General features: G+C 51.2%; 1 protein-coding gene and 1 long non-coding RNA gene across 5 annotated transcripts in view; one reads left to right on the forward strand and one right to left on the reverse strand.

The window, feature by feature from the left end:
* tmem198ab (transmembrane protein 198ab) overlaps positions 1-13294 on the forward strand; it is a 149251-nt gene that overhangs the window by 119855 nt on the left and 16102 nt on the right. For all 4 annotated transcript variants that reach the window (XM_087989366.1, XM_087989363.1, XM_087989365.1 and 1 more), the window contains 2 exons: positions 3093-3668; positions 5697-5854. In XM_087989366.1, coding sequence (XP_087845492.1) covers positions 3093-3668; positions 5697-5854 — 734 coding nt within the window. The remainder of the gene's footprint in view (positions 1-3092; positions 3669-5696; positions 5855-13294) is intronic.
* Positions 1-13294, reverse strand: part of LOC148149680 (uncharacterized) — a 137217-nt gene that overhangs the window by 74239 nt on the left and 49684 nt on the right. The gene's annotated exons all lie outside the window — the stretch shown is intronic.

Consider the following 13294-nt stretch of genomic DNA (forward strand, 5'->3'; position numbering starts at 1 on the left):
GTTCTGTTTTGTGATGACAAAGGTGTCAACCACATAGCGGACCCAGAGTTTGGGTTGGATGGTTGGCAGAGCTGTTTGCTCAAGTCTCTGCATTACTGTCTCTGCTAAGAACCCTGATATCGGAAATCCCATGGGTGTCCCGTTGGTTTGTCTGTAGGTTTTGTTGTTGAAGGTGAAGTGGGTGATAAGGCATAGGACCACTAGCTTGATGATACTGTCCTTGCAGGTGAAGTTGGTGGTGTTTGGTGTATGTGTCTTTGGGCCTTCTATTAGTGTAGTCAGTGTTTCCTTGGCCAGGTTGATATTGATGGATGTGAACAGGGCTTTTACATCAAAGGAGACCAATATTTCATCCTCTTCTATCTTGGTGTCCTTGATGACGTCAGGAATTCTTGGGTGGAGTGAATGGAGTGGTGTGAGTCTTCTACTAAGTGTTTTAGTCTTTGGTGTAGCTCCTTGGCTAATCTATATGTTAGCGTTCCAGGTAGCGAGACTATGGGTCTGAGGGGTGATCCTGGTTTGTGAATTTTGGGTAATCCTAGAAGCATGGTGTGTTGGATCCATCTGGTTTCATTTTTTGGAAGTCTGTCTTGTCTAATTCTCCAGGTTTCTTAAGTGTTTTGAGTAGGGCAGTGATTCGATTTTCTAGTTGTAGGGTTGAGTCTACTGCCACCTGTTGGTAAGTGTCGGTATCTGCAAGCAGTGCGTTCACTTTCTCAACATAGTCTGTTCAGTTTAAAATGACTGTCAAGCGTCCTTTGTCTGTAGGTAGGATAACAATGTTCTTATGATATGGATTTTTATCTTTTTTTTGAGTCCTCCCCGTGCTTTCCTTTCTTCTGTATTGAGTGTGTGTCCTTCCTTTTTCTGCTTAATGTTGGTGCAACTGTCTGTCTGATAATTTGTTGGGTTTCTTCTGTGAGTTTATTGTCTTTCAGTGTTGTTTCTGATGCTGCTAAGAAATCTTTCTTGTCTGCATCCCGGAAGTTGTAATTTAATCCTCTTATTAAGACATCTTTTTCAGTGTCTGTTAAGGGTGGGTCAGATAAGTTTTTTATCCATGCTTCGGGGTTGTCTGTGTTGTTATTTTGTGTGAGTTTGTCTAGTTTTTTCAGGAAAAAAACAAGTAGTCTGGCAGTGTGGCAGAAAAAATCAAGGAAAAGATAAAAATACTAGTGAGAGAGGGCCATGTCGTTTTGTGGCTAGTTGGTGTTCATGTATCCTGTTGACTAGTTTCTACCTGTTTGTCCAATGTAGTGTTTGTTACAGTCCTTGCACAGTATTTTGTAAATGACATTAGTCTGCCAATTTCTCAGCAACAAACCCAAACAAGCAGACAAAACCCGTCCAGAAACCCTAGCCACTCTCCCCTACATCAAAGACATTTTGGAAATGATTGTTAGACTACTCAGACCCTTTGGCAACATGGTAACCCACAAACCCACCAATGCACTAAAACAGCAGCTAATGAACTTGAAAGCGCAGTTAACTCTACATTACCCACTGTCACTAATATCCTCACATATAGATGAGGAAGGACACCACTTCGACTGAGACAACACAACCATCGAGATCAAGCCAAACAGAGACACGCGTGAGAATTCCTAGAACCATGGCATTCCAACTGGAACTCTATCAATAAACACATTGACTTGGATCCCATTTACCACCCCCTGAGAAAAGAACAGGAAATGACATCACCACAGGAAATGATATCACCAACCCAAGGAAACCTAAACACATAAATATAAAGCGGGCCATACAACCAGTGCTTCGCTGGAGGTTCACTGGTGATATTACCTAGTAGGGTGATGAAATGTCGGAAAAATAAACCTTCCAGCTCAGCGAGCAAAGTTACATCCATCAGACTGTTACTTTTCGAGTAAAGGTTTAGCATGTGACAAGTCCAAACCAGGAGTGTTTAGTTTGAAATCAGCAGATCATTAAAAGACTGAGAAAGTTTGAGCTTTCAGTTTCATGAGGATTTTATTTAAAAAGACTTGACAGTTCACAGAACAGACCTAGGAGGAGCAATTAATTCAAAGCTGGGGATTTGAAATAAAAAGATAATTTCTCTGGATTTGAAATGTTGTGATGCAGAATACAGGTCGCTCTGCTATAATGCGATCAGTTGTGTTCCTCTGCAACTTTACGATATAGAAAATCACATGGTAGAAATCACCAATAGAAGATCACTTTACCTGTTCAGTAGAAAATTTGCATTATCCAAACAATGTCCCCAATTTATCAATCACATTATAGCCATTTCACATGAATGAAATGGGCGTTATTACAGAATGGCCTGAAGTAGAAATTTTAACTTTTCTGTGTTTTTTATTACTTTCCTTTTATGCAATGAAGGCCTGGGTTTTTTTTTGTTTGTTAAAGAGAATCCTGTGTTTCAGTAAATGAGGACCACATTCAATAATGAAAAATATCTCTCAACCCAGATTTCAGTGAGGTTCATGAGATTGATTCCAGACGTGAGGAGATTGAGCGGTTTCAGTAGATACTGTCTGGAGTTTAGAAGACAATGAGAGGAGATTGAATTGGGGTCCATAAGATGCTAAAGGGGATTGACAAAGCAGACATAGAGAGGATGTTCGCCCTTGTGGAACAATCTAGAATGAGAGGAACTAGCTTTAGGTTCGAGGTTAGTAGATCTGAAACAGAGATGAGGAGGAACGACTTCTCTCAAAGGGTTGAGTTTCTGTGGAATTCACTCCCCCAGTGTGTGGTGGCTGCTGGGATATCAAGTAAATTTAAGGGGGACATAGACACATTTTTAATTAGTAATTTGGGGAATGGGCACTAAGGTGGCATTAATGCTGACATAGAGTCATAGAGATATACAGCACGGAAACAGACCCTTCGGTCCAGCTTGTCCATGCCACCCAGATATCCTAAGATCAGCCATGATCTTATTGAATGGCAGAGCAGGCCAGAGGGGCTGAGTCGCCTACTCCTACTCCTCGATCTTATGTATTTCTTATCCTTTTTCAGTAGGACTTGTTTAGTAGTTGGGATCTTTACACCTTTCTTACAATGGACAGGTTTTCCTGATGGTTGTTTTCTCACTCCTTGCGTTTCAGGTTACCGCTGTTTCAAAGCCATCATGTTCCTCACCGGCCTAATGTTCGGCTCCATCGTCATCTTCATGCTGTGCTACAAGGAGAGGGTACTGGACACGCAGCTGAGTATGGAGGTCAGCGTGGGCATCGGCCTGGGCATTGGCATCCTCTGTGGCCTGGTCACCATGCTGGTGCGGAGCGTCGGCCTCTTCATGGTGGGCTTGCTGCTGGGTCTGCTGGTCGCCGTGGCGACACTGGTGGTGCTGGAGCAGTTCTACCACCCCCACACCGTCTGGGTCCCCATCGGCCTGCTGCTGGGTGCCGGAATGTTCTTTGCGGTGCTAACCCTGCAGTGGCAGCGCTTCTTCACCGTGCTGTCCACGGCCGTCTTCGGGAGCGCCGTCATCACCGTGACGGTGGATTACTTCATTGAGCTCTTCCTGCTCGTGCAGTACATCTACGAGAGAGTGAAGGTCGCTCCAGTGCAGCCCGTCTGCTGGTACAGCTGGGTCATCTTGGGTGTCTGGCCGGTGCTGACCTCTCTCGGCGTCCTGGTGCAGTTTAAAGTCACGGCAGAAGGCTACTCTCATACAGAAGGTAGGCCCTGTAACCGGGGGTAACGGGCCTACAGAGGCTGGTGAAGCCTCACCATGCGGAAATTGGGATGTGAAACAGGTTTCCCCGAAACTAGAGCGTTCCCATGAAAGCTTTTGTAAACCGAAATGGCGTAAAGTGAAGAAGCATTAATTTATATGGGAAAGATTTAGCCTTTTCTCATAAAAGCAAAAATCCTTTTCGGGTTTCTATCAGTTAGCCAAAACAGGTACTTGGTAGGTCTTTGGTAAAAGCGAAATTGCGTAAAGCAAACTTTCAAAAACCGGGTGATGCCTGTAGCAAGGAAAATGGAGGAAGGGTCACTGGACCCGAAACGTTAACTCTGATTTCTCTCTTCATACAGCCTGCCAGACCTGCTGAGCTTTTCCAGCAACTTCTGTGTTGGTTTCAAAAAGAATGCCTCGATAGAGGAGCTCAAAGACTGCAGTAAACTACAGCACATAGAGTCATAGAGTTCTCGTCCACGAATCACAAAAGGCCAGTAATAGAGAAGACAAATGAAATGTTGGCCTTTATTTCAAAGGAAATGGAGTGTAAAAATAGTACAAAAAAATATAAAAGGCATCTGGTCAGATCACAGCTGGAACAATGTGAACAGGTTTTGGGCACCATATCTGAGGAATATAGATTGACAATGGGGACTGTCCAGAAAGGATTCAGTCAGCTGATCCCAGGGGTGGAGGGACTGTCTGATGAGATGCTGAGTAGGTAGGCCTTGTATTCACTGGAGCTCAGATGAATGTAAGGAGACCTTATTGAAACATATAAGATTCTTAGGGAATTCGTAGGGTAGATATGGAGATGTTGTTTCTCCTCGTGAGGGGGTCTAGGACCAGAGGGAGTCATCTCAGAATGAGAGGTCACCCATTTAAGAGAGAGACAAGGAGGAATTTCTTCTCTCGGATGGGAGTGAATCTGTGGAATTCTTTACTGCAGAGGGCTGTCGAGGCTGGGTCAGGAAGTATATTCGAACTCAGATAGATTTTTAACCAGGAAGGGGATCAAGGGTCATGGAGAGAATGTAGGAAAGTGCAGTTGAGGATGACCAGAAATTTCTGGAAAAAGTCAGCAGGTCTGGCAACATCGGCGGAGAGAAAGCATTATTAACGTGACCCTTCCGACCAGTTCTGGAGTGGGAAAGCTGAAAGATGAAACCTTTTTACTCAGGGAGTGATTAGGATTTGGAATGCCCTGCCTGGGAGAGTGGGGGAGGCAGATCCCACAGGATGTTTCAAAAGGGAGATGGATATGTATTTGCAAGGGATGAGGTTAGAGGGTTATAGAGATAGGGCTGGAGAGCGGGACTAGCTGGGTACCTCTTTCAGGAGCCGGTACAGACATAATGGGTCGAATGGCCTAACTGTCCAATTCTATGATCAGCCCCGAGCTTACTGAATGGGAAAGCAGGCTTGAGGGGCCGAGTGCTCATGTCTGACTCTTAATTCACCCGGGATGGGTATCAAATGCCAGCCTTGTTCATGATGCTCATCTTCACTGAAAGAATGAAGGAAAAAAATCCTATTGGATGCCAATCGATAAAAACATGGAACGTTCCAGAAACTTCCAACTATATCCATTGTTGGTTACGCAGTCAGATCAGGTGCTTACTGAGCTGCTGCAATGTAATATCCATCTGAAATTCTATACCAGACTGTAATACCAATCCTTTAACTCTGTTATAGCTATCCTATTTCTAACTTATTTTTTAGACACTGTACATAATGATCGTACTTTTCCTTTTTTTTCCTCTTTTGTATCTAAGTTTTGGATGCAGGTACTTGTACTGAAGGTGGTGCCATTAGAGGCGACATTGTTAAAAACGTTTCACTGTGCTGCAGTACACATGACAATAAAGGATATTCTGTTCTATGTTATCCTTCCTGCATGGACATGGAGAGGGAAGAAGGAAGGGAGATATTTCAGGGGTGTGGGAGTTCAGGCCTTAGCAAAATGCCTAAGCCCGTGACAAGGAAGGTGAGTTTGACTGATCCTTGTGTGTGTCACTCCCAGTGTTTATCAGCAGGAGGCAGCGGCGGGTTCAGCTGATGAGAATACGACAGAAGGACAACAAGAGGAAGAGGAGAAAACACCACAAGAAATACCAGGAGCCCGTGTACCGGCGGAAGCCAACTCCAGTCCGTCGCTACGATGGAGACGTGCTCTCTCCGGTGAGTCGCCATTTTGTAGCTGAGTGGTGTTTCGCCCCATTCAGCGCCCCCCCCACCCCCCGCTCGCTTACCCACGCTCGCTCTCATTCAGGCAACAGGGCCATTCTTATCTTCACATCGGAACACCAACACCACCCCTCCCAGTCCCTCTCAGCTCTGGCAGCCTCTCTGGATATCTCTGCACTCATCCACATCTGGCCATTTCACCAGGCCCAATTTTAATCACTCCACAATGGTGACTGGACCAGATGGGCCAATAGGCTGAGAAGTGGCAGATGGAGTTTAATTCAGATAAATGTGAGGAGCTGCATTTTGGGAAAGCAAATCTTAGCAGGATTTATACACTTAATGGTAAGGTCCTGGGGTGTGTTGCTGAACAAGGAGACTTTGGAGTGCAGGTTCATAGCTGTGGAGTCACAGGTAGATAGGATAGTGAAGGTGGCGTTTGGTATGCTTTCCTTTATTGGTCAAAGTATTGAGCACAGGAGTTGGAAGGTCATGATGCAGCTGTACACGACATTGGTTAGGCCACTTTTGGAAATATTACGTGCAATTCTGGTCTCCCTGCTATCATAAGGATGTTGTGAAACTTGAAAGGGTTCAGAAAAGGTTTACAAGGATGTTGCCAGGGTTGGAGGATTTGAGCTACAGGGAGAGGCTGAACAGGCTGGGGCTGTTTTCCCTGGAGTGTCAGAGGCTGAGGGGTGACCTTATAGAGGTTTACAAAATTATGAGGGGCATGGATAGGATAAATAGACAAAGTCTTTTCCCTGGGGTCGGGGAGTCCAGAACTAGAGGGCATCGGTTTAGGGTGAGAGGGGAAAGATATAAAAGAGACCTCAGGGGCAACTTTTTCACACAGAGGGTGGTACATGTATGGAATGAGCTGCCAGAGGAGGTGGTGGAGGCTGGTACAATTGCAACATTTAAAATGCATCTGGATGGGTATATGAATAGGAAGGGTTTGGAGGGATATGGGCCGGGTGCTGGCAGGTGGGACCAGATTGGGTTGGGATATCTGGTTGGCATGGACGGGTTGGACCGAAGGGTCTGTTTCCATGCTGTACATCTCTATGACTCTATGACTCTATGACTGCATCATAAGACGTAGCAGCAGAGGTAGGCCATTCAGCCCATCGGTTCCTCTCCACCATTCATTAATATCATGGCTCATCTTTCCTGCCTTTGCCTCATGACTGCTGATCCCTTCCTAGTTAAGAGTCTGATTTAGTGTTGAATATAATCAATGAGCCAGCCTCAACAGGCCTCTCAGGGGAGAATTCCACAGACACACTACCCTCTGAAAGAAGCGATTCATCCTGTTGGTCCTTGAGTTATCTCAGGGATTGTGCTCAGCAACTGTCTCTGTAAAACCCCTGCACCCCTCCTCCTTAAACACACTCCTTCAGACTGTTCACTCTGCTCAGGGTGTTAATCAGCTGACCAAATATCCCCTCAGGGAGCTCGGTGTCACACTGGGTTTTACAATTCTCCTGTGAGACAATCTGTGACATTGTGTTATGTTCAAAGTGACAGATACTTCAGCATCGCTGTTGTTTCTGGCTGAAAGTAACCAGGTTTCACAAAACACTGACCGAGCGGTCCATCTTATGTGCTCATCATCCATCATAGCTTCCCCATCGGATATTCCCAGGACAGGGACAGCACAGGGTTAGCTAGGGAATAAAGCTCCATCAAAAGTTCCTGGGATGTGTCAGTATTTACTGGGGGGAGTGTGTCAGTATTTATGGGGATCCCCGGGACATTAATGTGTCAGTATTTACATAGAGCCCTGAGGGGAGTATGTTAGCATTTACAGGGGGGGTCCCTGGGAGATGGATTTTACGGTATTAACAGGGGGTCCCTCGGAGAGTGTGTCAGTATTTACAGAGGGGTCCCGGGGGGGGGTGTGTCAGTATTTACAGAGGGGTCCTGGGGGGAGTGTGTCAGTATTTACAGGGGGGTCCCAGGGGGGAGTGTATCGGTATTTACAGAGGGAGTCCCAGGGGGAGTGTGTCAGTATTTACAGGGGGGGTCCCAGGGGGGAGTGTATCAGTATTTACAGAGGGGTCCCGGGGGGAGTGTGTCAGTATGTACAGGAGAGTCCCCGGGTGGGGGGGGGGGAGTGTGTCAGTATTTTCAGGGGGGTCCCGGGGGGGAGTGTGTCAGTATGTACAGGAGGGTCCCGGGGGGGGGGGGAGTGTGTGTCAGTATTTTCAGGGGGGTCCACGGGGGGGAGTGTGTCAGTATTAACAGGAGGGTCCGGGGGGGGAAGTGTGTCATTATTTACAGGGGGGTCCCTGGGGGGAGTGTGTCAGTAGTTCCAGTAGGACACCAGGGGAGGTGTGTGTCAGTATTTACAGGGGGGTCCCCGGGGGGAGTGTGTCAGTATTTACTGGGGGGGAGTGTGTCGGTATTTACAGGGGGGTCCCAGGGGGAGGTATGTCGGTATTTACAGGGGGTCCCAGGGGGAGTATGTCGGTATTTACAGGGGGGTCCCCAAGGGGAGTGTGTCAGTATTTACTGGGGGGGGAGTGTGTCGGTATTTACAGGGGGGGTCCCAGGGGGAGTATGTCGGTATTTACAGGGGGGGTCCCAGGGGGAGTGTGTCAGTATTTACAGGGGGACCCTGGGGGGGGAGTGTGTCAGTATTTACAGGAGGGTCCCAGGGGGGAGTGGTGTCAGTATTTACAGGAGGGTCCCAGGGGGGGAGTGTGTCAGTATTTACGGGGGGGGTCCCTGGGGGCGTGGTATGTCAGTATTTACAGGGGGTCCCCGTGGGGAGTGTGTCAGTATTTACAGGGGGTCCCCCGCGGGGAGTGTGCCAGTATTTACAGGGGGACACGAGGGGGGAGTGTGTCAGTATTTACAGGGGGTCCCCGGGGGGAGTGTGTCAGTATTTGCAGGGGGACACGAGGGGGGAGTGTGTCAGTATTTACAAGGGTGCCCCTGGGGGGGAGTGTGTCAGTATTTACAGGGGGTCCCCCCAGGGGGGAGTGTGTCAGTATTTACAGGAGGGTCCCAGGGGGGAGTGTGTCAATACTTACAGGAGGGTCCCCGGGGGGAGCGTGACAGTATTCACAGGGGGGTCCCTGGGGGGAGTGTGACAGTATTCACAGGGGGGTCCCTGGGGGTAGTGTGTCAGTGTTTACAGGGGGTCCTCGGGGGGGAGTGTGTCAGTATTTACAAGGAGGGTCCCTGGGGGGAGTGTGTCAGTATTTACAGGGGGGTCCCTGGGGTGGGGGGGGGGCAGTGTGTCAGTATTTACAGGGGGTCCCTGGGATGGGGGAGGTGTGTGTCAGTATTTGCAGGGGGACACGAGGGGGGAGTGTGTCAGTATTTACAAGGGTGTCCCTGGGGGGAGTGTGTCAGTATTTACAGGGGGTCCCCAGGGGGGGAGTGTGTCAGTATTTACAGGAGGGTCCCCGGGGGGGAGTGTGACAGTATTCACAGGGGGTTCCCTGGGGGGAGTGTGTCAGTGATTACAAGGGGCCCCCAGGGGGAGTGTGTCAGTATTTACAGGAGGGTCCCCGGGAGAGTGTGTGTCAATACTTACAGGAGGGTTCCCGGGGAGAGTGTGTCAGTATTTACAGGGGGGTCCCGGGGGGGGGGGGGGGGGGGGGGGGGAGTGTGTCAGTATTTTCAGGGGGGGTCCACGGGGGGGAGTGTGTCAGTATTAACAGGAGGGTCCGGGAGGGGAGTGTGTCATTATTTACAGGGGGGTCCCTGGGGGGAGTGTGTCAGTATTAACAGGAGGGTCCGGGAGGGGAGTGTGTCATTATTTACAGGGGGGTCCCTGGGGGGAGTGTGTCAGTATTAACAGGAGGGTCCGGGAGGGGAGTGTGTCATTATTTACAGGGGGGTCCCAGAGGGATGTGTCAGTATTACAGGGGGTCCCTGGGGGGAGTGTGTCAGTATTAACAGGAGGGTCCGGGGAGGGGAGTGTGTCATTATTTACAGGGGGGTCCCTGGGGGGAGTGTGTCAGTAGTTCCAGTAGGACACCAGGGAGGTGTGTGTCAGTATTTACAGGGTGACCCCGGGGGGAGTGTGTCAGTATTTACTGGGGGGGAAGTGTGTCGGTATTTACAGGGGTGTCCCAGGGGGAGTATGTCGGTATTTACAGGGGGGTCCCAGGGGGAGTATGTCGGTATTTAGAGGGGGTCCCCAAGGGGAGTGTGGTCAGTATTTACTGGGGGGGAGTGTGTCGGTATTTACAGGGGGGTCCCAGGGGGAGTATGTCGGTATTTACAGGGGGGTCCCAGGGGGAGTGTGTCAATATTTACAGGGGGGTCCCGGGGGGGTGAGTGTCAGTATTTACAGGGGGGTCCCGGGGGGGGGGGGTGTCAGTATTTACAGGAGGGTCCCAGGGGGGAGTGTGTCAGTATTTACAGGGGGGTCCCCTGGGGCGTGTATGTCAGTATTTACAGGGGGGTCCCCGTGGGGAGTGTGTCAGTATTTACAGGGGGTACCCGGGGGGAGTGTGTCAGTATTTACAGGGGGGGTCCCTGGGGTGGGGGATGGACAGTGTGTCAGGATTTACAGTGGGGTACCTTGGGGGTGTGTATCAGTATTTGCAGGGGGTCCCCCAGGGGGGAGTGTGTCAGTATTTACAAGGGTGCCCCTGGGGGGGAGTGTGTCAGTATTTACAGAGGGGTCCCCCCGGGGCGGCGCGTGTGTCAGTATTTACAGGGGGTCCCCCAGGGGCGAGTGTGTCAGTATTTACAGGAGGGTCCCCGGGGGGAGCGTGACAGTATTCACAGGGGGGTCCCCCAGGGGGAGTGTGTCAGTATTTACAGGAGGGACCCCGGGGGTGGGTGTCAGTATTTACAGGGGGGCCCAGGGGGAGAGTGTGTCAGTATTTAATGGCGGTCCCCGGGGGACTGTGTCAGTATTTACAGGGGGACACAAGGGGGGGAGTGTGTCAGTATTTCCAGGGAGTCCCGGAGGGAGTGTGTCAGTATTTAAAGGAGGGTCCCCGGGGGGACTGTGTCAGTATTTACAGGTGGGTCCCCGGGGGGGGAGTGTGTCAGTATTTCCAGGGGGTCCCAGAGGGAGTGTGTCAGTATTTACAGGGGGCTCCCTGGGGGGAGTGTGTCACTATTTACAGGTCGGTCCCCGGGGTGAGTGTGATAGTATTCACAGGGGGACACCAAGGGGGGAGTGTGTCAGTATGTCCAGGGGGGTCCCTGGGGGAGTGTGTCAGTATTTACAGGTCGGTCCCCGGGGTGAGTGTGATAGTATTTACAGGGGGACACCAAGGGGGGAGTGTGTCAGTATTTACAGGGGGACACAAGGGGAGAGTGTGGCAGTATTTCCAGGGGGGACCCTGAGGGGATTGTGTCAGTATTTCCAGGGTGTCCCGGAGGGAGTGTGTCAGTATTTACAGGGGGGTCCCCCAGGGGGGAGTGTGTCATTATTTACAGGAGGGTCCCAGGGGGGAGTGTGTCAATACTTACAGGAGGGTTCCCGGGGGGAGTGTGACAGTATTCACAGGGGGGGTCCCTGGGGGGAGTGTGTCAGTGATTACAAGGGGCCCCCGGGGGGAGTGTGTCAGTATTTACAGGAGGTCCCCGGGGGGAGTGTGTCAGTATTTACAGGAGGGTCCCCGGGGAGAGTGTGTCAATACTTACAGGAGGGTTCCCGGGGGGAGTGTGTCAGTATTTACAGGGGGGTCCCCGGGGGGGAGTGTGTCAGTATTTACAGGGGGGGGTCCCCGGGGGGAGTGTGTCAGTATTTACAGGGGGGTCCCCGGGGGGAGTGTGTCAGTATTTATAGGGGGGTTCCCTGGAGGAGTGTGTCAGTATTTACAGGGGGTCCCCAGGGGAGTGTGTCAGTATTTACAGGGGGGTCCCCGGGGGGAGTGTCTCAATATTTAACGGTGGGACACCGGTGGGAGTGTGTCAATATTTACAGGGGGGACCCCAGGGGGGAGTGTGTCAATATTTCCAGGGGGGACCCCCGGGGGGAGTGTGTCAATATTTCCAGGGGGGACCACGGGGTGAGTGTGTCAATATTTACAGGGGGGGACCCCGGGGGGAGTGTGTCAATATTTTCAGGGGGTACCCCAGGGGGGAGTGTGTCAGTATTTACAGGGAGGACCCCGGAGGGGAGTGTGTCAGTATTTATAGGGGGGTCCCCGGGGAGTGTGTCATTATTTACAGGTGTCCCAGGGGGGAGTGTGTCAGTGTTTACGGGGGGGTCCACCTAGGGAGTGTGACAGTTCTTAAAGGGGATCCGTGGGGGAGGTGTGTCAGTATTTACAGGGGGGTCCCTGTGGTGGTGGGGGGGGGTTGTGTGTCAGGATTTACAGGGGGGTTACCTAGGGGGAGTGTGTCAGTATTTTACAGTGGTGTCCCTGGGGTGAGTGCGTCAGGATTTACAGTGGGGTATCTTGGGGGAGTGTGTCAGTATTTACAGTGGTGTCCCTGGGGTGAGGGGGGGGAGGAGTGTGTCAGTATTTACAGGGGGGCCCCAGGGGGGATGTGTCAGTATTTACGGGGGGGGGGGGGGTCCCTAGGGGGAGTGTGTCAGTATTTACAGGGGGGGTCCCGGGGCGGAGTGTGTCAATATTTACAGGGGGGTCCCCGCGGGGAGTGTGCCAGTGTTTACAGGGGGGTCCCCGGGGGGAGTGTCTCAATATTTAAAGGTGGGACCCCCGGGGGGAGTGTGTCAATATTTACAGGGGGTCCTCCAGGGGGGTGTGTGTCAGTATTCACAGGGGATCCCCAGGGGGGAGTGTGTCAGTATTTACAGGAGGGTCCACGGGGGAGTGTGTCAGTATTTACAGGGGGGTCCCCGGGGGGAGTGTCTCAATATTTAACGGTGGGACCCCGGAGGGAGTGTGTCAATATTTCCAGGGGGGACCCCGGAGGAGTGTGTCAATATTTACAGGGTGGACCCCGGGGAGGAGTGTGTCAATATTTCCAGGGGGAACCGCGGGGGGAGTGTGTCAGTATTTCGTGGGGGTCCCAGAGGGAGTGTGTCAGTATTTACAGGTGGGTCCCCAGGGTGAGTGTGGATAGTATTCACAGGGGGACACCAGGGGGGAGTGTGTCAGTATTTCCAGGGGGGTCCCTGGGGGGAGTGCGTCAGTATTTACAGGGGGGGTCCCTGGGGGGAGAGTGTCAGTATTTTACAGGGGGACACGAGGGGGGAGTGTGTCAGTATTTACAGGGGGGTCCCCCCGGGGCGGCGTGTGTCAGTATTTACTGGAGGGTCCCCGGGAGGGTGTGTCAGTATTTACAGGGGGTCCCCAGGGGGGAGTGTGTCAATATTTACAGGGGGTCCCGGGGGGAGTGTGTCAGTATTTACAGGTCGGTCCCCGGGGTGAGTGTGATAGTATTTACAGGGGGACAACCAAGGGGGGGAGTGTGTCAGTATTTACAGGGGGACACAAGGGGAGAGTGTGGCAGTATTTCCAGGGGGGACCCTGAGGGGAT

The sequence above is a fragment of the Chiloscyllium plagiosum genome, unplaced genomic scaffold (genome assembly GCF_037043375.1).
Source record: "Chiloscyllium plagiosum isolate Xiang-an unplaced genomic scaffold, Cpla_swu_hap1 HiC_scaffold_7, whole genome shotgun sequence".
Classification (NCBI taxonomy): Eukaryota; Metazoa; Chordata; class Chondrichthyes; order Orectolobiformes; family Hemiscylliidae; genus Chiloscyllium; species Chiloscyllium plagiosum.